Here is a 27,745-nt window from a genome sequence, read left to right on the forward strand (position 1 = left end):
GCGGAACCGTAGTCAGCTCAAAGAGGTAGCGGATGGGATGCAGGAGTTGGGATGCGGTAGAGAAGTGGCGGAAAGCTAACAAAATTCGATCTTGTAAGTATGGCCGCTTGGCTATGACGAGAGTCAGTATCCGAAAGCTGCTCACGACACAAGGATAAGGCTAATGCAGGCAGGGAAGATGCAGGATCGCCGAGAGGAAGACGACGCCCCTTCAGACCCTTGTGGCGGCCCAGGGTTCAATTTTTCTTCCTTGCCGAACAGATTGATCAAAGCGGCCAGAAGCGTAGGGCTCGGTGAACTAGGAGAAGCGCGCCGAACGCCAAAACTATGGAACGGCCGTCCATGGCTCGTGTTGGTTAATCTGCACGGCTACGGGAGTGGCTGTTAGCTGCCGGCGCGACCTGTTATTCTTGGAAGCATGGTGTTTTTGGTTTCGCGTTGTCCAGCTGTGGTACCTCGACCTTCACGACGAGGACGCACGTGAGTGCAGGAAGGCTTTTGGCCCAACATCCACCAGGCAAGGTTACCAATAGTGGCATTCGGATCGAAAGCATGGGATTGAGCTGCAACGTCTCTTGCTGCATCAGGTGGACGGCGCTGGCGATGAGCGTGCTTGGGTCGCGTTGGAAAAGTGGAACGTCTATCTATTGCCAGGATCCGAGCGAGCGACGGTGCGACGGTTCGAGAATGCACGAGAGCAATCAGTGGGTATATATGGGCCCGCGAAGCCGCACTGCGCGTACGCCCATCCAATAGTCGCAGAATCCCGCGCACGACGTGGGATCTCCGTGATAGCAGCGTGGTGGAGCAGTCGCTTGGGCGGTCGAGAACTTCTCCTGAAACTCATGCCTGGAGCCGAGGCCGACTGACAGTCATTGCGAGGAGTGTAGCGGGACCGTCAGGTCATGGTTGGGCTGCGAGGCAGGCAGTTGGCACAAGCAAGCTCGCAGCCAGGAGAGTGCAACGCGGATCCGGAGCGAGGCAAGACGTAGAAAAAGCTGGAAGGCTTGGCCCAGCACGCCAGTGCTGCCGCCAGCCGAACACGCACGGGATGCTGCACGCTCGCATTGCCTCGAGCTCCGCGTCTTCGCATGCACTGGAATGCAGGCGACGGCGCGCGACTCGACAGCTGTGCCTCACCGCTGACGACCGCCGACCATGTGTGTTGCGCCCGATTTAGAAGTAGCCTGTCTCAACATTTTGAGCCTCATCGCGCGCGGGTGCGCGTTATCGCACCAACCGCAGCCTGCACCTGCACCCTCAGTCTACCGCACGCACAGCTGCTCATCGCCACTCAGCACACGGTCGAATTGTCCAAGTCGACGCCCCGACGCCCCAAGCACGCACGCTCGCTCGGCTGAGCGCGGAAAGTGGACCCGTACACGCATCGCACTCCTCAGCGACGTCACTACAGTGTCCTGGATCCACTGCGTGGGCACAGCTTGTGAAGTTGAGCCTGTCGTCACTTCGGTCTGCAGTGCCGTCTGTCCCCGCTCGAGTCCAACGTTTCTCCTCGTCCTCGTGCATCTAGAACGGACGCGCCGACAGTACAGCTTCGTCACGTGCGCGTCACGTGGTAGGACTCTTGGCACGCATCTCTCCAAGCTGGTGTATGTGGGGCACGCCTCTACCCCACGATTGATGAGGGGAAGTCGGCCCATGGAGTAGAGCGATGGTCGGGCGTACCTTTGCCCCACCTTGCGATGCACATTCATCTTGTCATAAAAGATGGCGATATTGATCAACAGACTGACGAGACAGCACTAACCACACCAGAGACACACAGAAGCCATGCCCAAGATCAACCACGTACGCCTCGCTGCCCCGAACCGGCTAGCGACATGACTGACAGTTCCAGGTCGTTGTTGTAGGCTGTGGTCCTTCGGGGCTGCTCCTGGGCACAATGCTCGCGAGAAACCTATCCATCAAGGTCACCATTCTCGACGCCAACACAGAGATCGACAAGAACCCGCGCGCCGCCCACTATGCTCCATCCGCCATGTTCGACTTCAAGCGCGCCGGTATACTCGAAGAGGTGCGGGAGAAGGGGCTTTCGCCCAGGGGCGTATGCTGGCGATTGGACGACACCACGTTCCTTGCGGGCATGGGCCGCGAACCCGAGGACACCGAACTTGCTATGCGCGTGCTCCCGCTAGACCAGCTGGGCCCCCTCATTGTGAAGCACTTTAAGAGCTACCCTAATACCGAGATACTGTGGGGACACAAAGTGGTGGGCGTGAAGCAGGATGAGAATGGCGCCACTGCTGTTGTGGAAACCGCAGATGGCGAGCGAAAGGAGATTACTGGGGACTACCTCGTAGGTGCAGATGGCGCATCAAGCGGTGTACGGACGGCTTTGTTCGGAAAGGAGTATCCTGGCGAAACACTGCCTCAGCAGATTGTGGCCACAAATGTCAGTAATCGATTGCGCAGTGCTCGAGCCAAGGCTGACATTCTAGGTCTACTTGCCCTTCGACGAGAGATTTGGGTACTGGGACTCAAATTTTATCGTGCATCCGACCGACTGGTACATGGCTGCCAAGATCACCAAGGACGGCATATGGCGAGTTACGTACGGCGACGACGCCAGCCTCTCGCGCGAAGAACTCGTGAAGCGTCAACCACTGCGTTATGAAAAGATCCTCCCAGGTCATCCTAAGCCACACGAATACAAGCTGGTCAGCATGAGCCCGTATAAGTTGCAGCAGAGATGCGCCCCAAGCTTTCGAGTGGGCAAGATACTATTGGTCGCAGACGCAGCTCATCTATGCAATCCCTTGTAAGCCTCACTACCACATTAGACGCCACAGATGCTAATCCCAACAGTGGTGGCCTTGGCCTGACCGGAGGCTTTGCGGACGTCGGCTCCCTGTACGATTGCTTCATGGGCATCCATCAGGACGAACTTGACGAGTCGATTCTGGACAAATACAGTGAGATCCGCATTAAGATCTGGCGGGAGATGATCGACCCAATGTCACGTGCAAACTTCCACCGTTTATGGGATCCCGCATGCGAGAAGGAGAAGGAAGAGTTCTTCAAATTCTGTGAACGCGCGGACAAAGATCCCGTGTGGGGCAAGTCGGTTGCTGAAGCTGTCCACGCGGTGCGGCACGACTTCACGCAATACTTCAAGAGCAAGCAGAAGGCGGGTATGGATGCGAACGTCACTAATGGTGCACCTGCCGTACAGGCCGCCGCCTGAGCAGCCGTAGAGCTTCGGTGAGAGTGTGGAAATGTTGATACCATCCATGTACATATTTGAAGCATGTAACTATTGCCCCACTCTGAGTCCTGCGCCACTACGTGCCCAAACAGGATACCCCACATTTGGAGTAGTATACTGTGCTAGCCAAACTTTACCGTTTCGACACTAGACTTCTCCATACCGTGCACGCTACGGAGTTGGGACATGGCATTGCATATGAGACCTTGAGACCTTGAGACCATGAGAAATGAGCCGCATCCTGTTCATCCTAATAGACCGTCTTGTAGTTTGACTTTACTCACCGGCGGCGGCCTCGCGAGGACATCAGCATGCCAGCAATCCTACCAACTGCTCTCGTAGCACTCTCACTACTCCTCCTCACAAAAATATGGAGCAACATCCAATGGCACCGCAAATACAAGCTCCCACCAGGCCCGAGAGGCATCCCCTTCTTCGGCAACATGTTCCAGATGCCGCCATACCACCAAGGCCCCTGGGCCCAACAAATGGCCCAGAAATACGGTGAAATGTACACCCTCCGCCCTCCTGCCCAAGCCCTTCCACCCCCGCACCCACAGTCTAATGTCGACATGTTAGGTTCACCCTGCACATCGCCAACACCCCCTGGGTCTTCCTCAACACGCCCCGCGCCGTCTCCGACCTCCTCGAGAAGCGCTCAGCCATCTACTCCTCCCGACCCCGCTTCCCTTATGCATCGACACTCATGTCGGGCGACTGCAGGGTGGTGCTGCAGCCGTATGGCGCACAGTGGCGTGCCACCCGCAAGATCATGCATAGCATCCTCAACGCGAAGAATGGCGGGACGTTTGCGCCGTTTCAGGAGGTCGAGAGTAGGCAGTTGGTGCTGGATGTGCTGAGGCATCCGGAGATGTGGTGGAAGGCGAATCAGCGGTTTGCGAACGGGGTGGTTATGAGTGTGGTGTTTGGGAAGAGGGTTGGCGGGGAGGAGGGAATGGAAGGGGGGGAGGAGAAGAAGACGAGGGAGGGCAAGTCTGGGGTGGTCGAGAAGAGTAATGTGGATAAGCTATTCGACACGAGTCAGGAGTTTATCGCGGCGTTGCAGCCGGGCGCGAATCTGGTGGATACGTTTTACTTCCTTGATCGCTTGCCCAAGGCATTGAAGTGGTGGACAAGGAGGGGCGAGGATGCGTTCGAGAGACTGCTGAATGTATATGGTGCTGAGGTTGGTGATTTAAAGGAGAGGATGGAGAGGGGGACATGTCCGCCGTGTTTTGCGAGTAAGTTCTTAGACGATCCTGAGAGCGAGAAGCTGGGCGAGACGCAGAGACTGTTTGCGCTGGGGAGTCTGATGGAGGCCGGCAGTGATACGAGCAGGATGACGCTAAGTCAGATTGTTGCTGCTGCTGCGACTGACAGGAGGTGGGTGAAAGAGGCGCAGGCGGCGTTGGACAGGGTGTGCGGCGTTGCGGCGCGGTTACCTGAGTTCAATGATCGTGGCCAGCTGCCGTATCTGAGCGCTGTGGTGAAAGAAGGATTTCGGTGGAGACCGTTTGCTGAGATAGGTACGTGTCCTCGCGAGTTCATTCACGGCCGTGAAATTATTCGGTCGAGTCACGGACACCCACGGGCACCTCCCTGTTGCCTCCCCTGGTTCCGGAATCCGACGTGATGTAAAGTTTGTAGGATTTATGGCAGCTGATACCAGTTCTAGGCATGTTCCATACGCTCATCAATGACGATATCTACGAGGACTACCACTTTCCTGCGGGCACGGTCTTCACATGGAACGCCTGGCACATTGCGCTTAACCCGGATGAATATCCCGACCCATTGCGATTCTGGCCGGAGAGGTGGCTAGACCCAAGTATCCAATCCATCGATCCAGGTAAAGTTGAAGATCCGCTAGCCGGCCATTGGAGTTTCGGTGCGGGGAGGAGAGTGTGCACCGGCTACCATGTCGGAGACTCGAACGTGTACGTCTTCCACTTTTCTTATGCGACCATGACAGTTTGGGATGTCCCCGCATGTCTTGGCTAGTTTCTCTTTCGCCACGTTGTTTTTCTGTCTTCCCATGTTGTAGATTTGAAATAGTCGCTGACTAGCTCCTCCATCATTAGTTGGATCGCGGCAGCCCGACTGCTGTACTGCTTCAATTTTGAGCAGGTCGCAGGAAAGGAGATCGATACGTTGAATATGAATGTGGCGGAGCATCGCTGGGCCCCATTCGATGTCAAGATCACGGCGCGGAGCGAAGCGCATAGGAGGCTACTTGAGCGATGCGGTGGGGAAGCAGTGGGGGTTACCTATTGATTTATCGATACGAGTGCGTGAGGCGTCCATTGCTGTGTTATTGGGTGAATTGCTTCTTCGGCGGAGCGTGGAACGCGCCTGCGCATCCTTTGAGTGTCTGCCCTGAGACTATCTTGAAAATGCAGGTCTTCGTCATGGTTGCTTTTTACATCTGAGACCCAAGTGGCCGTGCGTCACAGAACTGCGCATCATGATCGTCCGCAGGGGTAGCATGGGTAACCCCGGTGAGGCTGCGATGAGGCGCGGGCCGAGATCAGATCGAGCAGTGGCGTTGAGATGCGGCGGCAGTCACCATCGTTCGAGGTAAGATCAATATTCCCCGACATGATCACCCTCGTCATATTGCTGGGTTGGTACCACCACAATCGTATCCGATCGCCTGGAAGCTCGGCTTGCCCGTGCAATTATCACGTTCAGGCTGGTCGATATTGAGACTGACACGCGCCGCTGGCCGTTTGCGTGCCAGCCAAGTGCATACAGGTCTCCAGCTCCAAGGCACCGGAAAACAAAGGGTCCATGTACACCATGTATCTTCCTCCCGATACGGGCTCTTAAGCGAATTGTGAGCAGTGCGCACGCTCAAGCTCGGCTCTTTCTTTGTTTTGTCTGCGTCTAATTCGGCCGCCGGCACTCCGGACCGTACCTGGCTCAAAAGCTACTTCGAAGGTATACATAGGAGAGCGCTGGTCACGGGGGCAGAATCGATAGTCTTCTCTGCTGCGAGCAGGATCCGCAATGGCACTTCGCCGAAGTACACAGGGCGAAGATGGCGTCTGCTGGATCACGGCTGTCGTTCCTACCGCTGGCGTCTATGTTTAACGAACGCCTTTCAGCCTCGCTTCCTCTTTCGGTGTGACAGCCCTGGTTTGGATAGTGAAGTGTGACCGCAAGAGCCAACTCACATGACTGGAAGCTTCAGAAGCGGAGCATCTTGGGACGTGAAACTTGGCCGCGTATACTGGTTGATATGACCCTCGGAACAAGTAACACGGACTCTGCGGCTTCCGAGAAAACAAAGACAGGCGAGCGTGCTGGTAGTAAATGGTATTCTCGAGTCGGAGATGACATGGTGTACTAGAAATTCTGTAGAACGAACCCAAATCAGGACCGCCGGGGCTAGGACAGGGCCCGGATAATGCAGCTGAGATGGAATTATGTTCGCCGACCACTTTGGCCTTGTGGCTTCAGAGCATTGTGAGCTTGTAGAGTATCCACACTTTCACCACCACAGTATAAATCAACCTGTGGTGAACTTTGTGGCGGCTCACATGGCAGTAGCTCTGCCAACGGCTTCGCATCAGGGCAGTATCTTACTTCGACTTTGCCGCAAGATCAACTCAGCCCCATAACTATTTTGCCCCGTTTCATCCTAACGAAGCTGTTGCTCAAAACACGCCGCACTCAACCTTGGTGAGGCTGACGTCACTCCTATCCCGAGGGCTATCGTGAAGGTTGGCGACGCACACGGGCACCAGCGTCTTTATTTGCACCTACGCCATTTCTACGTGCTACACCGCCCTCACAAGCTTCTCTCCACACAAACCACTCACACCACCCTTCAAAATGCCCTCGACATTAGCGATCGTATTTGTTGCTGTGGCCATCATATATGGCACGCTGTACGCCGTCCTACACGCTACACAGAGTAAGTCAGAGCCTCGACTTATACCAACGACCATACCCTTCTTGGACCCAGCCATTGGTATTGCACGACACAAGGTCAACTATCTCGTCAGCTTAAGGTAAGCCCTTGTCTCGCTCAGATGCCACGAGCAAGCCACTAAAATTGAAATAGGAGGCGACATGGCCTTCCAATCCACACCCTGCGGATGCCCTTCCAGAGGATATACGTCATAAACTCGCCACAACTGATTCAGGTCGTGCAGAATAAGAGCAATCTTGGTACATTTGTGCCGACACTGCTCGACTTCGGTATGCTGTTCAGTGGTTTGAGCCGAATGTCCAAGGACACGCTCACGAAAGCGTACGGGGCTCATGGCAACGGCTTCACCAGGAGCGTACATAAATACTTAGCCGCTGGTTCAGACCTACACGCCGCAACGCGTACGGCAATCGAGAAGCTCACCGTAGGTATCCGTTGCAGCTTCGTTGGCCAGGAACAAGTTGGCCTGTACGAGATGCTGCGACACCAGCTCTGCCAGGCGCTCACGGGTGCAATCTATGGTGCTGAAAACCCCTACGACGATCCTGTCATTGAGGCAAGCTGGCTGTAAGTATCCCCAATCTTTCGAAACAGCACCCGATCCCGATATATATGCTAACAAACTCCGCAGAGAATTCGTACCTGGCATTAGCCATCTGTTGTACAGCCCCGTTCCATGGCTCACGGCGCGCAAAGCTCTCAAAGCACGCGCCCGCGTCATCAAGGCGTTCCAGAACTACTTCGAAACGGGTGGCCATACGCAGGCCTTCGCCATGATCCCCGAGATGTTCAACACCAACGCGAACCACGGCCTGCCGTCTTCGGAAGCAGCTAAGTTGGAGATGGCCACATCACTTGCTATGCTTAGCAGCGGAGCCATCAGTGCCTTCTGGCTCATGTTCCACATTGCTTCCGACCCCGATGCGCTTCGAGACTGTCGTGAGGAGCTTCTCAACCTTGTCGTCAAGGAAGCCGATACGCCATCTGGAAAAGCTAAAGTAGTAGACCTTAGCAACATAAGGACACAATGTCCTACAATGATGGCAATGTGGCACGAGACGCTCCGGTACCATAGCACCGTCATCAACATCAAGAAAGTACAGCACGACACCACCCTGGCATCAGAATACTTCCTTAAGAAGGGAGCAATCCTGATGATATCCGGTACTACAGTACACCACGACACTAACACATGGGGTCCGGGCGCTTCAGAGTTCGATCACAAGCGCTTCTTTACGCCTGCGGGTCGGAGGAACCTGTCCAATACTACCGCATACCGACCTTTCGGTGCTGGAACAACCATGTGCCCTGGACGACACTTCTCCACGGGCGTGGTATTGTCTTTGGTGGCAATGACATTGTTGCAGTTCGACGTCCATCCTGTCGACGGTCAGTGGCAGATGCCTACCAAGAAGAACGTAGATATGTGGAACGCGATGCCGAAGCCGGACCAAGATATTCCGGTGAAGATATGTCGGAGAGCGGAGACAGAATTCGCTTATACTGAGTGGAAGTTCGTCTGGGGTGATACTTCTGAGAAGGAGTAGTGCGTTGGGACTTGCGCTCTTCTCTTCTTTTTCGTTCGGCTGGCTGCATGGCCATGAGTTAGATACCTGAACATTTGTTGATACACGGTTGTCGTTCTGAGCAAGATCCTCGGATAGATCTCATAGCGTTCTTGGTTTTGGGGACATTTGGCTTGTCTGCAGTTGTAAATGTTCTGCATTGAAGTTTGGAACTCGTGGCAAATCGGGGTATGTTCTTGTGGGGACTTGGAGGAAATTCTCGTCGGCCTGGAGACGAAATGTATACTTTGACAGGAAATTCCAATGACCACTCTCGAAGTTTGCTTTCTCACGTTTCTTTGAGATACTCTTTACCATTTCGGGTTTAGCGGTGCTCGACCGAGCTTAGTTCAGCCCCACTGAAGTAATAACCACGACGTGTCGAAATCGCCCAGCCCGCCAACTCCTTGCACTACCAGTGGAATCGCGACATAGTTAACGTTGCGCGTTACAGCAGAGAGCACTCAGCATCAATAATGTCTAGGCGCTGAGGTCACCGATGCGGACTCGATTTGTTTAAGAACTGATCGCAGAGATCTTTTCCCCACACTTTTACACACCTGCAATATCACATTGCAATGCTTCTTAAAACCGCAATTGTGTGGCTAGCCGCACTCGGGGTAGTGAAAGGGAAAGAAGAAGCCGAGCCAGAAGATGTGCTTACGTTCGTCCCTGTGTGCGAAACAGATACGTTCAGCCCACCAAGTCTCGGCGCCGGCGTCACGAAGTTGTCTATCGAAGCGAAGATTCAGCGCAACTACACCACCCATGGGGATGAGCACGTCATACCAGATACAGAGGGTCTCAATTTCTGCCAGGTCAAAGTACATCTCACTCACGCGAATACCAACGATGACGTTTTGGTCGAGGTCTGGCTTCCATTAGACGACTGGAACGGCCGCTTTCAAGCTACAGGAGGAGTGGGCATGGCAACTGGAATGCTTGGGGGAGCCCTTGGTCCTGCTGTCAAGGGAGGCTACGCAGCTTCTTCTACGGATGGTGGTCACCCGATTGGAGAGACCGATGACACAACATGGGTTCTGAAGGAAGATAGTACTATTGATTGGAACTTGTTGACCAACTTCGCGGTTCGCAGTCTTGCTGAGTCAGTCGTGGTCGGCAAAAGTATCACCGAGCAATTCTACAAGGAAAGGCCGAAGTACTCGTACTGGAACGGGTGTTCTCAGGGCGGAAGGCAAGGTTATGTGCTTGCGCAACAGTACCCTCACCTATTGGATGGCATACTTGCAAACGCTCCCGCGATCAGTCTGACACACCTAGCGATGGCTGATTTCTGGCCTTTGTTGGTCATGAAGGAAGAAGGCTTGTGGATGTCGACCTGCGAGTTCAATTACTTCCGTCAGAAAGCCATGGAGAGCTGTGATATGATTGACGGGGTCAGCGATGGTGTTATATCAGAACCTGACTTGTGCGACTTCGACCCCCTACACTTGATCGGCCAAACATTCTATTGCGAGGATAAACCCGTAGAAGTCTCGCGAGCAATGGCAAACATCGTGCGAAAAGTCAAACAAGGCCCTCGGACACCGCTCAAGACGTCGCTTTGGTATGGCCTTACGCATGGGACCAGTTTTGATATTCTCGCAAGCACCACTACTACCGAACAAGGACTGCGGATGCCGGTCCCATTCCCCATATCCACGGGCTTTATCCAAAATTTTCTCCTTAAAACCAAAGATAGATCTTTCAACGCGACTAGGCTTAGTTATGCAGACTATGTGGCATTGTGGGCTCAAGGGAACTCCGAGTTTGGATGGCTCCTCGACGCCGACAAGCCGGATCTCACGAGCTTGCAGGCATCGGGATCGAAGTTGCTCACATGGCATGGAGTCAATGATCCTGTCATTCCCCACCAATCAACCGTACAGTATCGAAAACGAGTAGAACTCCTCATGGGCGGCGCGAATGAAGTAGACAAATTCTACCGCCTTTTCTTAGCGCCCGGTGTTGAGCATTGTGGGGGTGGCACCGGACCTGTCCCCGTCGACCCTCTTGCTGCTCTGATCGAATGGGTGGAGAATGGAATACCGCCGGAGACGTTGGAAGCCGAGACTACTACTTACCGAGGTGATCGAGTTACGCGCGAGCTATGCGCCTGGCCAGGAGTCGCTCGATACATGGGGATAGCTGACCCGAAGAGAGCGTCCAGTTGGACTTGCCACGGGGGCACTGAGCGACCAGAAGATGACTTGGCTGAAGAGGAGGATAACAGCGATTCGGGCCGAGCAGGCCAGATATTGGACGGGCTGAAGGACAGACTTGAGGGACTTGGAATGGGCATTACGATCGGATAGGTCTAGTGCGCTTGAAGTCAAGACCCTGAGTACAACCGGCATGTGTTTTGCCTCTCCCAGTACAAGTCATTGTATTCGAACTTCCTACCCAGCGGGGCATGGTCTTGTTAGAATTCGATGCACGACCAGGGTGGTTCCCAGATGAACGTGTGGAATGGAATATCAGCCGCCATCTATTCGTCGTACGAGCCGAGATCTGGAAGCCAAGAAATTTACCCGCACCTAAATGACAAAATACCGATAGAAATCTCCGAAAACCAATGGCAGCATGCACATATAGTGTATTGGCAGTGTTTGTGATGCATTGCGGGTGAATTACCGTTCAAGGACATACTCGCTTACACGTGTGTCAATGCTTTCGCGGGGAGAATTCCAGGTCTCCTTTTGCCGGACCTTGCACCAACAGAGACGGAAAAGATTTATCCATCGTCACGCTCAATCACATCACAGCTTCAGCATCTCTCGTCATTGAGAGACTTTGAGCACCAATATTATGTTTCATTTACGGCAATTGATGCTGCCAATCATGTATCATGTGCCTGGTCACTTTCGTTTCTCACAATGAAGAAAGTCCTTCAAATATCATACAGCAGTGCCCGTGGATGTTTCCTGAAAGTCAGTAGATAGACTGTGATCCTCTTACACGATGCGCCCACGCCGACTCGTCTTGGCCGGTATGGCCGTCCTAAGCCAGGTGCTGGCTCAAGACCCTACAGACCAGCCGGATCCTCCAGCTCCTACCCCTACCGGAATCGATGTCTTCGCGAATGTGACCCTGTATGAGCCCGATGGCTCCGTGCAAGTAACAACGCCGCGTACCGAAAGTCTCCCAAACAACACGGTACTCGCGGCGTGGAACGATCCATCATCGAAAGGCTCGATTGCCGTGTACCGTTCCAAGAACAGTGGATACTCGTGGTATCCACTTGGGACAGCAACTTCAGACTCTGGGAAAAGATTGTTGCAACCACACTTGCTGTACATCAATGGAACATACGGAGACGACACGGGAACCACTCTCCTAGCGGTAAACGCAGTGGATGACAGGACCACGACTATTGAACTCTATACCTCAGGTGACCAGGGCGAAAGCTGGGACCTTGCGAGTGAGATTGTCAGCGGTGGACCGCTGAATAATGCGACCGCTGCAGTGGCCAATCCCTATCTCGTACACAAGTGAGTTTTGAATCCGATATCAGAGCACCAGCAAAATCAATTCTTGAATTTTTCTAACTGCACTTCCGTAGTGGCAACTCGATCACTGTATTCTACACTGGTGCAGGAGACAAGACACACGCCCAGAAGATCGTCCAACAAACGACTACCGAGAACTACGATAGCTGGGATAGCCCAGTCGACGTTGTAACGTCGCAATTCCAGTCCGATCAGCCTGCAGCTCCCAGTATTGCCAAGGTAAGACTGCTGTTGCACGAATAGTAAACCTCAACATTAATCGCTCTAGATTGCAAACAACAAATACATTATCGCCTTTCAATATGGGTTGCGTAATGCCAACGCGAGCACCTACACATACCCGATCTACTACAAGATCACCTCTAACCCACAAAACGCCGCGAGCGACCGCACACGCGATATCCATGTTGATACTGGCCTCGTACCTAGTGGCGTGCCCTCGGTGACCTGGACTCCGTTGGGAGGGCCAAACGGGACGATAGTGCTGAGCGATTCCAAGTCGAACTCCGTGTTCGTCAATCAATACCTGGGAGAGGGAGAGTGGTGGGAGTTGAGCACCACTGCTGGGCGAGCATTTGGGCGTGAGGTTACTGTTCGTGAGTGGTTACCTCGAGCCTTGCACGAAGTATGTCAAGTTAACGAAGTGTAGCTCCGAATGATCAGAAAAAGCTCAGGTTTGCAGGCGGGGCGGAATGGTCGGGCTCGGGTGCAAGCCAGATTTTGATCACGGTCATGGACCTCCAGAAGGCATTGGGGGCGTAACGATGAGGTCTAGACCGTAGCCATACTAAAGATCTAATATGAAAAACGTCTGATCCGAACTGGCACAACTCGTGCGGTTCGGCCTTACACTTGAGCTCAGTCGACAGTGATCTCCGGCTGTCTGTGTCAGCGATAGACTAATCGAACTCATCGTTCGGCTTGCAGCTGCATCATTCGCACCTTGTCACGAGGGGGCCAGATAGAGGTCACGTGCAGATTAAATCCATAAGTCATATAGAGGCATCGAGCTGAGTGTTTTCGCAAGTGCCCTGGCGATCTACGGTGTAGTTCCTTTCGTCACCACTGCGCCTCTCGCTCGATCGCTTACTGGCAAACAAGTTTGTGAGCAATTCCGCCCTGTGAGGTGCGACCGGTCGCAAATAATGCTTCATGCGATTAGTGGCTAAGGTATGGTGTGGCATGCATGAACGCGCAAGCGGTCCGGAGTCCGCGCTGTCATCGTCGGCGCCGAGGCTTCGCCTGTATGTGCAAAATAAATACACCGAACAGATACCCTGAGGGAGATTAAAAGCGGCCACGATCTTCGCATTTGTGGTGAGAATTCTAGAAGCAGGTAGAGTTAGGGGTTGTAAAGGCGATGTGTCGGTCACCGAAGAAGCGGGGTTAGCCGCTGAAGGCCACGACAACATCATCAACAGAAGGTCGGGTCCTCTACACTTTCCATGGGGCTGATGTACATGCTGCTTTCTAGTTGCGACCTGCTTCGTTCAGCATGTTGCCCGAGACGGCACTGGCGGTTGTAGCCCTGCCGAGCTCTATAACGGCGAGCGTCTCTTATCTTGAACCTCCAGAACAAGCCCGAGGGCGATATTGAGGTTGTTCAACTGAGCGCCTATATGGGCGTACGTGTAGTTCTAGTGGTCACATCCGTAGCGCGCCCTATAGAAGCCAGCATCTTCATCCCAAGGGTCCGTGGAAGTTGGCCTGCAGGCGGTTTTCTCTCCTTCCACGTGCCTCTCGCAGGAAGCTTTCTATGTTCCTTGTAGCTTCCTGCAAGGCAATCGCCGTGCCAACATACTTTTGCAACGGCCACCATTGCGGCAAAAGGAGTTGTTCTGATACCTAGGGTCCCTTGGTGCTCCGCACCAGCCGCGTTTCATTTCACCCCGCCCGCGTGTGCTTTGACGTCATGGCATCCGCCGGAACCCTTTTGGAATCTCGAGACCTGCGTAGGAAGCTAGGAGCATATTCCAGATGATCAAAATGGGAGTGAGGTAAGCAGCGTGTATTCTGGGGACAGCTATTCCTCGGCGTGAGCTGGTGGCGGCTACCAACGTACACGAGGCTCAAAATACTCAGGCGAGCGCATCGGTGCGGCAGCGCGGCAGCACCCGGCGGCGCAGCACAGTCAAGAGATGAAAGGAGACATGCGCATCGATTCGCGTCCTTTGCAAGTCGCTGTGGTTCTGATCCCAGCAAGTAACAAGCAGTTGTTCTGCACGGATAGATGAGGACTGGCCATCCTCCCATCGCACGGATATGCCCATCAGATCAAGCCCGGTGTACCATGGACCCCATGCATCAGTTCACACGTGCATACAGGCCGATTGACTCCACTACGAAGAGGCCTGCCTGCGCCCCAGTGCCAAAGACCCTGGCCCTCGCCTGCGTGTCAGCGCGCCGCAGCCCTAAATTTGACGCTGACCTCCAGCCAATGCGTGAGATGTCGAAAAAAGGAACCAGTGAGCTGCGCGAAGTGGCCAGCGCAGCATGCGCGCAGCTTATTATGGGAGGCCGGGGTGCCAAGAGCGCTGCGGCAATCTACAAGCCAGATACCCGTTTTCGCCGGAACGTCCGCACAGCCCAGATCGTGTGCCGAAGGCGTGTTGTGGGTCAGCCTGACGATAATTATGCCACGGCGCGGAATGTGTGAGCGCTGTGAACCCGAAATGGCTACGGCATGACATCCGCTCCGCGCGCACTCGAGCTTTGATATGACGAGGCCCGTTGCAAGGTCTCCGACGTTGCAAGTTCGATCACCTCTTCCTCCCGCAGGCCCCCACACCAACTCACTCCACCCTCACCCAACATCCTACGTCCTCCAGCACACGACTTGCTCCCAACTCGTCCTCGTCGTTCGGGTCACTCGATATGCCGTCTTCCGATTCGGTCCAACTTCCTTGAAGCCCGCATTCCCTTTTCCTTTGTGTTTGTTTCCTTGTTCCTGCTTCCTTCTTTCCTTGGGTTGGGGTTGGGTCGGTGGGTGGGCGTTCTTTCCTCATCCACCATCATGAACATACCTCGAACATCATTACAGCAACGAGCAATCAAGACAACGACCGAAGACAAAAGCAACATCGTCACAATCGTAACCTGGGCGACTTTGGTCGTATCGGTTCTCGTTTTCCTCGCTCGACAATGCATCAAGCTCGCGATTCACCGTAGAAAGGCTGGCATCGACGACCTTTTCATGTTGACTGCGACCGTATGCAAACGTCTCAACTCCGGTTTTGAGCTCTGCTGACATCTCTCAGATCTTTGCCGTCGGTCTTTCTGTCACAGTACTCATTCTAGCATCTGACGGTCTCGGTGTACTCGACGTGCTCACCGTTAGAAAGGCCGATCTGATTCAAAAAGGGTACTATGCATCAGAATTCCTCTACATCCTCACAATTGGTTTCGCAAAACTCTGTCTCGTTTCCTTCTTCTACAGTGTGTCCCATCATCAGCGAGGGCAGCGACGGGCTGTGTTAGCGATTGGCATCTTCATCCTTGCGTGGACACTGGCCTCACTTGCTGCCGTTGCTTTCCAATGTGGTCTTCCGAAGCCATGGGAAATATTGACATTGCACTGCTACAATATTGTAAGTCGAACCATAACTGAGTGGTCCGATCCTTTGCATGACCGCTAATGTTTCGCGTAGGGAGTCTTCTGGATCGTCTACTGCATTGTAGACATGACTAGCGACGTCGCTATAGTAATGCTATCCATAAACCTGGTAGCATATCTGAAGGTCAGACTTTCGAGGAAGATTGCGGTAGTCGCTTGCTTTGCACCTCGTATTCTCGTCATTGGCGTCGCACTTGCGCGCTTGGTGTACCTCTTCCCGATATCGCCGCACAACAACCCAGCCTTCCACCTATGGGTACCACTAATAATCACTCAAGTCCAGGCTTGTCTGAGTATTGTGACGGCTTGCATACCATATGTACGCGCTTTCTTTGAAACGTCCGATGCGAGCCTACGCAGACGGTCGACAGCGAGAAGTAAACATGCCACCGTCGATGAGGAGTCGTATGGTTGCTGCGGGTATCCTAGGGGTTACAAGAAAGCGCATGGTAACTCAACGGACTCGACTGCCTTTGCGAATTCACCCTATGGCAGAACTTCCGATGCCTCGCCACGCATTCCGAGTCCGGCGCCCGTTAGTCCTTTGGAGGCGCGGTTCGACACTCCACCAGACACATCTGCCAGTGGATCGCGGACTCCTAGCGAAAGAGGTTTGCGCCTTGTCATTCCCGAGCACAACGAAACGCACCACGGAAGCGACCTCACCTCACCGCAAACCGCGAGTTCGAATGCTCTTTCGCCCGCATATCCATCTCCACACCCCTTACTATCGTCCATAGCTCTTACTCATGTCCGCTCTTCCACGTTGCCTGCAGCGGACGCGGCGAGATCCCGATCGGCCATGGATCGTGAGAAGAATGTTACACCATCTCCAAGTCGGCCACAACCACCCCGCCGATTTTCGCTCTTTCCTACACAACAACAGTATTCACTGCTGCCGCAACAGCGTGCACGTCCACCGTTGACTACCACATCACCAACTGTCGAACGATCGTGTGCAGATGATGCATCACCAATGCGCCATATGCCAGTCGGTCAGATACCTGAAACTCGAGGGCTGTCACCAAACGCCCCTCTGCCAGTATCGCGTACGCCACGCCTGATGTTTCCTCCGCGACCATCTTCCAGCCTTGAAAGAGTGGCCTACGATGACCCACTCCGGACGGGGCCCATCGTGATGACCACATCTGAAGCAGTTCCAGCGCCGATGCCCGTAGCAATACCAGTCAGGCACGATACCACAAGCACAGATACTTCAGTCCCCTCGTACTACGTCAGACCATCTTCCACGGCACACAACTCAACGTTCTCATCGCCGCAGTCAGTTCCTTCCTACTACATCAGAACGCCACCTACAACGCACCCTCCAGCCTTTCCTCAATCGAATCCTTACGCTTACGAGGCTCCTCCCCCTCCACCGATACCACCCACGAGTCCGCAACGTCAGCGCAACAAGCGCATCCTCACGCCACAAAACTCCTCGCGACCTGATCAGATGTCGCCCATCAGCCCTATGACTCCTTCAACACCACGGTCGCTGTGGCGCGAGGAAAACGGCAACAGGAGCGTTGAGACACCGAAATCTCCTCATGGGTGGGACCAAGCTCCAATAATGCCCATGGTGCAGGATGTACGCAACAGCCCCCGTATCGTGGTACAAAGATTCTCCTAGAGTTTCCATTTCCTTTGTTCGACTGTAACATGTACGCAATTCTTTCTTGCTGCGTGTGCACGAGGCCACCAGCTGTATTCTTATCCGTTGTCTACAATTTCTAATTTCTTTATGTTGGAACGCATCACATATGGCGTTCGCCATCGTTCGGGAAGATGCATGGGTATAAACGATTTATGGCTATTGGTATGCATTGAGTGGGACGGTCATACTTCCTTCAGGATTCTTTGTCTTTCGATTTTCGATCTCGCTTCGGCGTGTTGTATTCACACCTTTTACGCTTTTCTTGCTACATCGAATGGCTTTGTCCTGCTCCAGTAGATGCCGCATCAGCACAGTCCTTTTCTTCGTCAAACGATACCCACTCTCTTTTCAGTTTGTCTATATTTCACGATGTCCAGTTTTCCCATCCGCATTAGACACGATTGCGCACCCTGCGAATAGAATGATTGACTTGCGTACACACGTCAGACGCACATGCCATGAATCCGCCTCGCCGCATACCATATCTCCACATTGCACTCGCTGCGCCCCTTCCCTTCGCTTGCCCATGCATCTGCCAATGGCGTAGGATCCTTGTGCTACAATAAGGTGTGGCGGCTGGCGGCGGGCGGCGGGCGGCGGGCGGCGGGCGGCTGCGGCTCTTTTTAGGCCGCGGTTCAGACCCACCCTCGAGGCTGTGTCAGACAGGAAGATTTGTAGCCGATCACAGGGTGTCCAGTCTCACGAGCGCACGTTACTCGTAGAGGCTCGGTAGAGAAATTTCACTCTACAATGGCACACGAGCTTCTTTGCGTAACGCGATAAAGTACCCCTTGAACAAATGAAGGATCATCTGAGCTAAGATGCGGGGTTGTACCCGGCGTGTGAACGTCGTGAGCGTTCGAGGTTCGCCTTATGCAGCGCTTAGTAAAGCGGGCGCTTACGGATGGATGCCTTGAACTTGGGGTAGGAGCGAGCGTCTGGCGGGAAGGATTTGTAGATCGTGTGGAAAGCCCGAGTCCCGCCGTATGGTAAGCCAAGGCGGAGGCACGCTCTTTGGAGTGTGAAGAAGTTGTGAGACGGCACGAGGTGGACATGACAAATTAGGCATCTTGATCTTTTGACTTGTCGTTGAACTGAACTCCACAGCATCCTGCTATGGATGGAGATGACTACGCAATGCCCAGGGCATCAGAAGAGAAATATTGAGAACAGTACAGAAACCATCACAACCCTAGTACAGAACAGAAACCACCACATCCCGTGTGCACTGAACAGATACCATCACGCCATCAAATGGGATCCTACAGCCGGTGTCAATATCACCGCCAAGAGAATCAAGTCCTCGTCAGCGTACTGCCATTATACAAAACATCAAACGTAAACTAGCCCTCCCTTCAATATTGAAGAACCGGGCCAAGCTATGCCCAATAACCTTAAGCATACCAAGTCGTTAGGAGGACAGCTAGATCATGGTGCTGTCGACTTGCAGCAGCCCTTTCTTCCTGATAGTGTTAGCGACGTCCATAATCCAACGTGATATTCTACCAACCTTTGCTTCCAATCTGGCTTTCCAACACAAGAATTCGATGCAATAACACACTCCCCGTTCGACTTCACCCCAGTATCTTCTCCTCAGGGCAGCTAAATGCCTCGACCGAAGAAAGGAACAGATATAGAGTAATTGTGGCCGTGTAATGAGATATGTTTCGGGCTCCTAGCAAACGTGAGATAGTAGTGGTGTGCACTCGTCCGTACAGATCGCTGATGTTGCACCTAGGAGGCGGAGCCTAAACTATGGCGCTCAAGCGCAGCAGGTTTTGAGATGCACGCCAGCCGTTTCTTACATTTGCTGGGAGCTCGACCGCTCACATCGCCATTTTTGCAGCTTTGGAGGCATGGCCTCTACTAGGGAGCTCAAGCGCCGTAGACTTTGGTGTGTGCACTGCCAATGTGATGACCCTACTTCGACCGTGGTTTCATACTCTGATCTTAAAAGAAGCTCAAAAGCTTTCAATCCGAGAGCAGCAGAGTGAACGGGGCTGATGTTGAATGGCTTTTTGCCTCCCAGAAATCACGCATTGAAGGTCTTGCCGTGGGAAATGCCGGGAGGGAGGATTGCCCCTTTCGTCTTATTGCTGGAGTGTCGGTCCGGAAAATCTCTTACCATCTTATTGGCTATCACGATTTTCGTCAGGCATTGTGTGTCGCACCTATGACGGACACCCAGAGCATGGAGACTGAAAACCACCCTGTGGGGTCATTTACTGTGGGTAACGGTACTGTGGATGCTGAACACTGGGGTGTGGAGACTGAAATATAGGCTGTGGGAACATGTTCTGCTGGAAACCGGACTGTTGGTATAGGTTTTGTTGCGGAACGAATGGTTGGATCATATTTGGCGGGAACCCGGACTGCTGATGTATGTTATGCGGGGAACCGGAGTGCTGAGGCGTGCGTTGCTGACTTGAAATTGGTTGAGGCGTGCTGTGGTGGGAAGCCTCCGGGTGAGGATGGCCTTTCAGAACATCTAGTTGACTTTGAACAACCTTGATACGGTTTTCAATATGGAGAGAGAGTTTTGCGTCACCCTCGGACTGCTCGAGCCTAACGGCTTTGGTATCGGCCTCGACTAAGGAAATCTTCGTGTCGACAGAAGAAATCTTCGCGTCGAAGTCGGCCAAGATGGTCTTCTTTAGGTCTTCCATCTTCACATTAACTTGAGTCTGGATGGCCTCCTGGGCCTTTGCTAGAGTTTCAAGGTCTGTCTTCATCTTCTGTCCAGTGCCTTGCTCTTGGAAGTTCGACTTGAACTCCAAAAATTGCTTTGTGAGATTGGCAATCTTCTCGGCCGCCTGCTTCTTGTCGTTGTCCAGCTCTTCCTGAAACTCATCACGGTCTGTCTTCGCCTCGGACACCGCATCGTTTTGCTGCTTCTGCAGGTTCGATATCTGGGTCTTCATAGTCGCAAGCTCTGTCTGGATTCCCGAACGGTGTTTCTTTTGCTCCTCGAGCTCCTCCTTGATGACGGTGGAATTCTGGAGTCTCTCGACGTCGGTCTTCAACTGGCTGTTGGTTGAATTTGACACCTTGATCTCCTTATTTTGGGTCGCCAACTTTGTTTCAAGAGAAGAAACCTTCTGAAACTCGCTCTGAGCTGCCTTCAAGCCGACCTCCAGGGCGCGGACCTGGCGTTCCTGCTCCTCAACCTTCTTTTGAGTTGTAACTTTACTTGCATCCAAGGTACCGACAGTGATGCCAAGCTGATCGATCTTGGAAGCCTGAGCGTCGAGCGCCTTCTTGTTGCGCGTCTCTTGCTTTTCAAGCTGGCCTGAGAACTCAGACTTCTGCTTAGCGAGTGCGTGTTGGAGATCGTTTTTCGAATTCTCCTTGAGAGAAATTTCGACCTCTGACTTCTGTTTCAAGAGCTTAAACTCAAAATCCTTCTTCTGCTCCTGGAGCGCAGTCGCGGTCTGCTCTTGTAATTCGGTTATTCTGGACTTCTGCTTCGCCATCCCGTCCTGAATGCCTTTCTTGATTTGTTCTTGAACGAAAGCCTCGAGGTCTGACTTCTGCTTTGTAGTTTGTTCCTTGAGGCGATCCTCTTGCTCCTTCAGAGCTGTTGTAGTGTGAGACTTGTGAACTGCGAGTGCGTCGCTGGCGCGCTTCTCCTGCTCTACAAACTGGCTCTTAAATTCGTACTTCTGCTTCGCGGCCAGTTCCTTGTCACGGTTATCTCGCTCCTGGAGAGCCTTGGCGGTTTGAGACTTGTTCTTTTCCACTACTCGCTTCTCTTGCTGATCAATTTTCGTTGCGAAGTCGGTGTTGCTCTTCCTCAAGGCGTCCTGTAGAGCCGTCGTGTTTTGAGACTTGTGGAGGCCAAGTGCGTCAATGCCGCGCTGTTCTTGCTCTTCAAGTTTCGTCGTAAAGTTGGCGTTGTTCTTCTCAAAGACCTTGTTGATGCTGTCCTGGGCGAGATCGAAGGCTTTCTTGACTTGCTCCTTTGTGGCAATTTGACTAAAACGTTTGATCATGTCGACCTCTCGAGTAAGCTTTGCTTGGAACTGTCCCCGAATATCCTTCTTGAAAGTGATCAGATTCTTGCGGTTGTCGGATGACTGGTCTCTCAGCCGCTTCTCGACGTTGGCGCATGTCTTCTGGGTAGCGCGACGGTGGCCCTCAAGATCTCCGATGCGTCTGCAGAGTTTCTCGGACATTTCTTCAACCGCATCAAGGGTCGACTGGAGATGCAGCATCCTCCTGCGTTGCTCTCTCAAGTCGATGTGCTTCATTAGGCGCCCCTCTATATCCTTGAAAACTTTCTTGGAAGCGGCCCTGGAGCACAACATCTGCTTGCCTTTGCAAAAGACGATCCAGGCGATACATAAAAGAACGAAATAGTACAATAAAAGCCAGTTGCCTTGTGAATAGGTGACTGGGTCGATAGTGGGTTCCGGAACCCGAAAACGAACGGGTTCGGACATGGTGACGAGGTGCTTAGTTGATATATCCAGAGACTGAGCGTCTACCGTTAACAAATTACGGGTGTGAGTGTGTAGATGCGGCAGGCGTCAGAACTTAGAAGTAACGCCCGCGTGCGTCGGAGGGTTGGTCGCGATCACTGGTTAGGTGCGGTCGTGAGCGCGGGTGCGGGTGGTGCAAACTATCGCCGAGTGTGGCCCTTATCACTTTGAGGCGCGGACTCGACCTTGTCGGGTGCTTGCCGCGGGTGAACGTGCGAGCGCGTGAGACGGGCTCTGCGGGTGTGGCAAGAGACAAACCTTGCCTGATGTCGGCGCAGTTTACTGCAAGGTCCAAAGTCGTGCGTGCAAGTAGTTTGAGGTGTGCTGCAAGATCCATGTGGTATAAATTCACGAAGCGTGTGCGAGGGATGGGGCAGGAGCGCTTGGCGCTCGAGGTGAAAGGAAGGCCCACGTGACACGGAGCGTTCGAGCGCGCCTTCCAAAGAAGGCCGCAGCCGCGTACTATTTTCGTAGTGTATGTGGTATGTGCGCTCTACAGTGCGACAATAGTCATGTTATCCAGAGATACTGCTTGTCAATCTCATTATGAGCAAGTATTCAGTGTCAGAGCTGGCCTCGGACAACAAATTCTTAGTGCACAACGCTGCAGTTGACATACTCGCGAAAGCACTCGCGAAAGCACGCGCGAGGTGAACTGCGATCGGATCAAAAGCGGATCGGTCTGGCTGTCTTCGTACCAACATCAACTAGATACATCCCGCAAACTCAATGCTAAGTCAAACACAAAGATTAACAACACGCACAATGCCTCCGATACGCAAGAAGACTACTGCTTGCAGGTTGATATTGGTAATCCCGGAACACTTTCCATAGTCATTAGTAACAAGCGCGCTTACCTTCGCCTTGTCGCCCATCTGTGTAATTAGATCAAGCATATAGTATAAAGTGAACCCATCCTTCTCACGTTCACGACTCCAGAAGCGTATGCACCGTCGCCATTAAGCTTGTTCAGGACACCACGAGATCGCATAGTGCATAGTCTACCACATACACCGCGAATCCCCCAAGCCCACTATTCTCTTGGTACGGCGAGCTCCCATCACCCTACCACTTCGACATTCTCGCAATTCACAGAACACAGAATTCGGATTCACAAGACAATTGCTCAATTCCCATATACGTATACATGCACGCATTAATGCCTATCGCTAGTACTCCATTCCGAACCGCGCGCCACTTCATGCGTTTGGACCTCAAAAAAACCCAAACCGCATCGTTCGCCTCGGCCTAAGACCACGATCATACGAGAGCAGCATAAAGAAGGCATCACTCCAACGGTGGATGGGTTTAGCAGGCGACCCCGCGACACCTTCCTCAAAGGCCTCCGTCACGGTAGTCATAACTATCACTTCTATACCCTCTCTGGACTCGCTTTGGAGCAGTACGTGCATCGCCCGTGGCTCGCTGGGGCCCTCGCCTGGATCTTTAGCCTCCAGCGGATCACTACTCGTCGCTAAGATAATCGTCGTCGTCGCCCAGCAGCGACGGGTACTGGCGGTTGCGCAGGTCCTGCTCGAGGCCGCCTTCGCTCTCAGGGTCGACGTAGCCTGTGCCGCCGAAGAGAGAGAGGAGTACGGGGAGGAGAATGAGCGCGTGGGTCGAGGCCCAGAAGACGAGGGCGACCCAGACGCGGAAATAGTATACGTCGAAGATCTGGATTGTGTTAGGATAGGATGTTAGGATAGGATGTTAAGAATGATATGGAAGCTTACCTTGGATCGTGTCCATGCTAACACGCCTACGCCTAAAATTTTCGTGATCGTGATACCTGAGATGACAGATGAAGCAACGTTGACCATAGCGGTCCAAGCACGAGCGTCCTTCCCGCGGAACCTGTGCCTAGGCGCGCGCTCCATAGTGGCACGGCTCGGGAAAGTGAAAGCTCTGGCAATATGCGCCGTGAACTCGACACTGATGCCCACACATATGATCAAGTTAACGAGAGACAAGGCGTTGAGCGAGACGCCCATGACGGCCATGGACCCAATAATCGCGGACACCGTCATGGCGACTACGAGTGTAACAACAAATGCGGTACGTAAGGAGCCGAGAAGTATCGTGGTCACTACAAGCGTAGCTGCTAGTGCTGAACCGAGTAGTGCACCGGCCAAACGCACGATAGACAGGTACTGGTCGAAGAAGATGTAGTGCTTCGAGTAAGGGAACACCTCTGTCTGGACGTCTTTTTCGATTTCCTTTGCAACCCGTCGGGCAGCTTTGTAGGAATTGATGAAGTCTTCCTGTGAATGGAGGGGAGTATGTGAAGTGCGGAAGTGCGATGCTGGAATAGTGAGATGCTTCTTGTCGATGATGAGAGCGTTAGAATACGCAGCAGCGCCTCCGAGGGGACAGTCCTCGGTTGTCGGGGCCTGGATCCAGCGGTCCAAATAGTCGATAAACTCCTTGCCTTGGGGCATACCATATAGTGTCATATTCCAAGGTGGTTCTCGATCCTCGAAACATGGCTTCCCATCGTCGTTGACACAGCAGTTGGAGTTTTCCGGGTTAAGCCACAAGAAGAAGTCATCTAGCCAATTAGCTGCAGATGCAGCGAGGAAGGAAACCTCGGGCCGTTTGCGCTCAGCCTCGATGATGTTCGCAAGACTCTCTTGGTGGCAGGTGGAGAAGCGTCCGCAGAGCTCCTTCTGTGCCTCGCGCTGGGTATCGTTGAGCTCTTTTGTAACAAAGTAAACAGGCGGACCGGCATCGAAATAGTCATAGAGATCGTTGAAATAGGGGATGAGGTAAGAGTCGGACGGGATCGCAAGACGCTGGTCAAGTCCAAGTTGAACGTTTGGAAATAGGGCTAGGGCAAGTGTGGAGATACCGAGAAATACAGTAATGATAGCCACCTTGGTTTTCTTCCCGAGAAGAGCTGGCGCGTATGTTCGTCGAATGAAGCGTTGCAGCCCCCCTTCTTCACCAGCACCATGGCCCATACCTCCGTTGAGGTAACTGGCGTCAGCTCGCCCCACACGCAGGCATGGGAAGCAGTCTGCGCGATTGTTCTCCACCCGGTGCTGGTTCAGGGCTAGAACGGCAACGAACATCGTCACTTGGAGGATGGCGTTGATGAAGACAGCGCCGGCGGCGTAGGCTGCAAAGTTGCGCACAGCAGGCATGCCGACCGCGCAACCAAGGGAGAATGCTACTGTCTCAGTGGTAGCGGACAGCAGAATGGAAGGGCCCATACGACCCAATGCCCTAGAAACACGTTCAGGGACGGAGCCTTCAGGATGACTGATGTTGACGCGCTCGAACTCGTGTACGATAAGGAAAATGTTGTCAACACCAACAGCGAGGACTAGGAAAGGAATCACCTCTGCAATGATGAGAGTGACTTTGATTCCAGCGGCGGAGAACAGGCCAACGGAAGCGGAAACCGACATCAAGACGATGATGATGCCGACAATACCGAGCATGAACTTGGACTGGACCAGGGCGTTGGCCGGATTGCGCAATATCGAGCGAACGGTGAGTGTTGTCGATCCAAGAGCGAGTGAAGCATACAGGAACATGATGATATAGCTCACGACCACAATCTTCGCGTCTGTGTTCGTGCTCTTGTTTAGCTCTTGCTCAAGACTTATCTCGGCGTTGAAGCTCAGTCGCAAGCCTCGGTCCTTGGCTTCGCCCTGCACAGCAAGCAGTAGATTCTTGAGCCCTTCTTCCCAGTCCATTGCCCGCTGAAGCTCATCAGTACCCTCGGGGTAGTTGTTGACGACCCAAGTGACCACGATTGCCGAGGCATCGAGCACACTTTTGTTGACACCACCAAACAAGAGGTGAGGATCCAGGGGCTGTTGGAAGGTGGGCAAACACGACGACGGATTATCGACGCAGTCCTTCAGATCGTCCTGCCATGAGCGCGGCGATACCATGCCGAAATCGCCCTGCCAGTAGCCAGTCACTGACTGAACCACACAGGCGTCATTGATCGGCTTAAAACAGACTTCTTCGAAAGGCCAGCTTCGTTGAACGCGGCCTTCCACGTCAAACCACCAGGCAAGGGTATCGTAACTCAGCACAGGGCCTCCAGTTTCATTGACCAGAAAAGCTTGCTCAGCACGATAGAAGGGTCCGAACTTCTCATCGAAGAAAACCTTCTCTTGCGCAGCAGCAGAGTCCGGAGATACCCACAGACGAACAGGGTCAGTCTCAACCGAGAATCTTATCCAGCCCAAGCTCATTAACCCAACAACAAGCACACTGGTGATGATGGTAATGGCAGGGAAGCGCGCGCAGACGTATCCCAGCCTGCTAAACATGCGGTCGCACCATGTGTTCACAAAGTAGTGTTTCGTAGGGCGGTCAAGCATTCCCACGTTGTGCACGATATCGCCCTCATCCTCATCATCGCTAGGCTCGAGATCTTGAAGCAAACGTAGGCGTTCACTCTTGTTCTTCGAGTGACTCTGGTACGCCACATGTCCGGTGACAGCGAGGCAGAGCAGGCCAAGGAAGACAGAGTAGACGATGATGACAGCAAATGACATGCAAGGTAGGAGGCCGACATAACATTGTTTGGCTTCCGTAACCTCGGACAGTTCCGCGCAGGAACCGCCACAATCTAAGCATGCGCATCGATACTTTGGGTCGGTGGAGTTGCACGGGTGTGCGTCCTTGGTCTGCGGAGCCATGTTGGGGAATTTGCTCTCGTCCGGGCGAGGGAAGTTGATCTGGAATGGACTCCCCAGGAGCTTTTTGTCTCCCAGAAACTTTAGAAACTCAGTGTAGTTCTTAGCCCCGCCGCCGATGAAGTCCATGGCTTTGCCATTCGTTGCCCCAAACTTGACGTCTTTGCAACTGTCGTAGAAGCCTGATCCGTACTCATTGGAGACGAGGTGGTCCAGCTCAGTAACGAGATATTTGTCGCTTTTTGGTTCGGTTTTCGTAACGTTTATGAACAGCGACTGGTCGGGGGAGCACGTGAAGGTGCAGAACAAGTTGAAGAAGTTTTCCTTGCATGCCGGACATGAATTTATGATGCCTGAGGCACGGCCGAGATTGCTGCTGAGTGCATCTAGCTGTTCCTCGTTACAGCACACATCTGTATCTGACCACTTGTCTCCACATATGTCGACCAACTTCTTTCTGATCTCGGCTTCTGGCTTCGTCGCCAATCCGTTATCTGGACAAGGTAGGTCGGAGCCGAAGAAGCCCTGTTTCCCGCAGTGTCCTCTTATCGCGCAACGGCCCTTCTCGTGTTTGGTGGTGAGATCCGGGCCGGCGAGCGCAGAGCCTACCAAGATGGACAGCAGCCCTGCTGGCATCCTGCCCAGCCCTCCCCTCGAGCTCTGCTTCATCGTATGGCCGACTGCGCCACCAGGCGCTTCAACGAGGGAAGGGTTGAACGATACGGCGAGCAGATGGAATGAGAAACTCGATCAGATCGGCGATAGCGAGTGTGCGGCGTGTGGTGTAGCGCAAGTCGTGGACGTGAATGCGTGCAGTAGGCAGCCGAGGTGCGCAAGCTACAAGCTACTAGCTAAGTCTCTGAGAGGGATGCGGTGTTTGGTGGGCACGAAGAACGAGGCGGATGATAGCCTGTGTAGAAGCGATAGAAAGAATAGCCCGTGGGGTCAGCAGCTCCGCGCTTGTGGAGTGGGCGGGTGTTGTGGAGAAGAGATGCGGAGCAGTGTGGTGTTGTTCCTCGTGTCGTCACTGTGAGTCGGTGCGCGGTACGCCGAGGCCACCTGCCAGGCACCGTCGCGGAGCGAAGACCCGCATGATCGA

At 53.4% G+C, this 27,745-nt stretch overlaps 8 protein-coding genes across 8 annotated transcripts; 7 read left to right on the forward strand and 1 right to left on the reverse strand.

Moving 5' to 3' along the window:
- Nucleotides 1-992: 992 nt before the first annotated feature.
- On the forward strand, nt 993-1,849 carry CC84DRAFT_350235 (uncharacterized protein). The gene has a single exon (XM_018185870.1). The coding sequence runs from the start codon at nt 1,159-1,161 to the stop codon at nt 1,666-1,668; it is 510 nt and encodes a 169-aa protein (XP_018030310.1). The 5' UTR covers nt 993-1,158; the 3' UTR covers nt 1,669-1,849.
- Nucleotides 1,792-3,205, forward strand: CC84DRAFT_1102851 (FAD/NAD(P)-binding domain-containing protein; the record flags this gene model as incomplete). The annotated part of the gene is made up of 4 exons (XM_018174985.1): nt 1,792-1,809; nt 1,859-2,413; nt 2,460-2,779; nt 2,827-3,205. The coding sequence occupies 4 exons, from the start codon at nt 1,792-1,794 to the stop codon at nt 3,203-3,205; spliced, it is 1,272 nt and encodes a 423-aa protein (XP_018030311.1).
- A 332-nt stretch (nt 3,206-3,537) lies between these two features.
- Nucleotides 3,538-5,638, forward strand: CC84DRAFT_1231272 (cytochrome P450; the record flags this gene model as incomplete). The annotated part of the gene is made up of 5 exons (XM_018183720.1): nt 3,538-3,737; nt 3,806-4,163; nt 4,221-4,752; nt 4,902-5,163; nt 5,308-5,638. 5 exons carry the CDS (start codon nt 3,538-3,540, stop codon nt 5,498-5,500), a joined length of 1,545 nt encoding a protein of 514 aa, XP_018030312.1. The 3' UTR covers nt 5,501-5,638.
- A 1,796-nt stretch (nt 5,639-7,434) lies between these two features.
- On the forward strand, nt 7,435-8,853 carry CC84DRAFT_1155894 (cytochrome P450; the record flags this gene model as incomplete). The annotated part of the gene is made up of 2 exons (XM_018176954.1): nt 7,435-7,730; nt 7,795-8,853. The coding sequence occupies 2 exons, from the start codon at nt 7,435-7,437 to the stop codon at nt 8,708-8,710; spliced, it is 1,212 nt and encodes a 403-aa protein (XP_018030313.1). The 3' UTR covers nt 8,711-8,853.
- A 291-nt stretch (nt 8,854-9,144) lies between these two features.
- On the forward strand, nt 9,145-11,398 carry CC84DRAFT_1168855 (tannase-domain-containing protein). The gene has a single exon (XM_018179502.1). It carries the CDS (start codon nt 9,307-9,309, stop codon nt 11,041-11,043), a length of 1,737 nt encoding a protein of 578 aa, XP_018030314.1. The 5' UTR covers nt 9,145-9,306; the 3' UTR covers nt 11,044-11,398.
- Nucleotides 11,399-11,719: 321 nt separating this feature from the next.
- On the forward strand, nt 11,720-13,160 carry CC84DRAFT_1155898 (uncharacterized protein; the record flags this gene model as incomplete). The annotated part of the gene is made up of 4 exons (XM_018176955.1): nt 11,720-12,219; nt 12,291-12,456; nt 12,506-12,833; nt 12,887-13,160. 4 exons carry the CDS (start codon nt 11,720-11,722, stop codon nt 12,997-12,999), a joined length of 1,107 nt encoding a protein of 368 aa, XP_018030315.1. The 3' UTR covers nt 13,000-13,160.
- A 1,733-nt stretch (nt 13,161-14,893) lies between these two features.
- Nucleotides 14,894-17,952, forward strand: CC84DRAFT_1129779 (uncharacterized protein). The gene is made up of 3 exons (XM_018175841.1): nt 14,894-15,445; nt 15,495-15,824; nt 15,885-17,952. The coding sequence occupies exons 1-3, from the start codon at nt 15,251-15,253 to the stop codon at nt 17,481-17,483; spliced, it is 2,124 nt and encodes a 707-aa protein (XP_018030316.1). The 5' UTR covers nt 14,894-15,250; the 3' UTR covers nt 17,484-17,952.
- Nucleotides 17,953-23,300: 5,348 nt separating this feature from the next.
- Nucleotides 23,301-27,404, reverse strand: CC84DRAFT_350672 (multidrug efflux transporter AcrB transmembrane domain-containing protein). Its single transcript, XM_018185871.1, has 2 exons — nt 23,722-27,404; nt 23,301-23,662 (listed from the first exon to the last, which is right to left on the reverse strand). Exons 1-2 carry the CDS (start codon nt 27,313-27,315, stop codon nt 23,453-23,455), a joined length of 3,804 nt encoding a protein of 1,267 aa, XP_018030317.1. The 5' UTR covers nt 27,316-27,404; the 3' UTR covers nt 23,301-23,452.
- Nucleotides 27,405-27,745: the final 341 nt, after the last annotated feature.

The sequence above is a fragment of the Paraphaeosphaeria sporulosa genome (assembly GCF_001642045.1).
Source record: "Paraphaeosphaeria sporulosa strain AP3s5-JAC2a unplaced genomic scaffold CC84scaffold_13, whole genome shotgun sequence".
Lineage (NCBI taxonomy): Eukaryota > Fungi > Ascomycota > Dothideomycetes > Pleosporales > Didymosphaeriaceae > Paraphaeosphaeria > Paraphaeosphaeria sporulosa.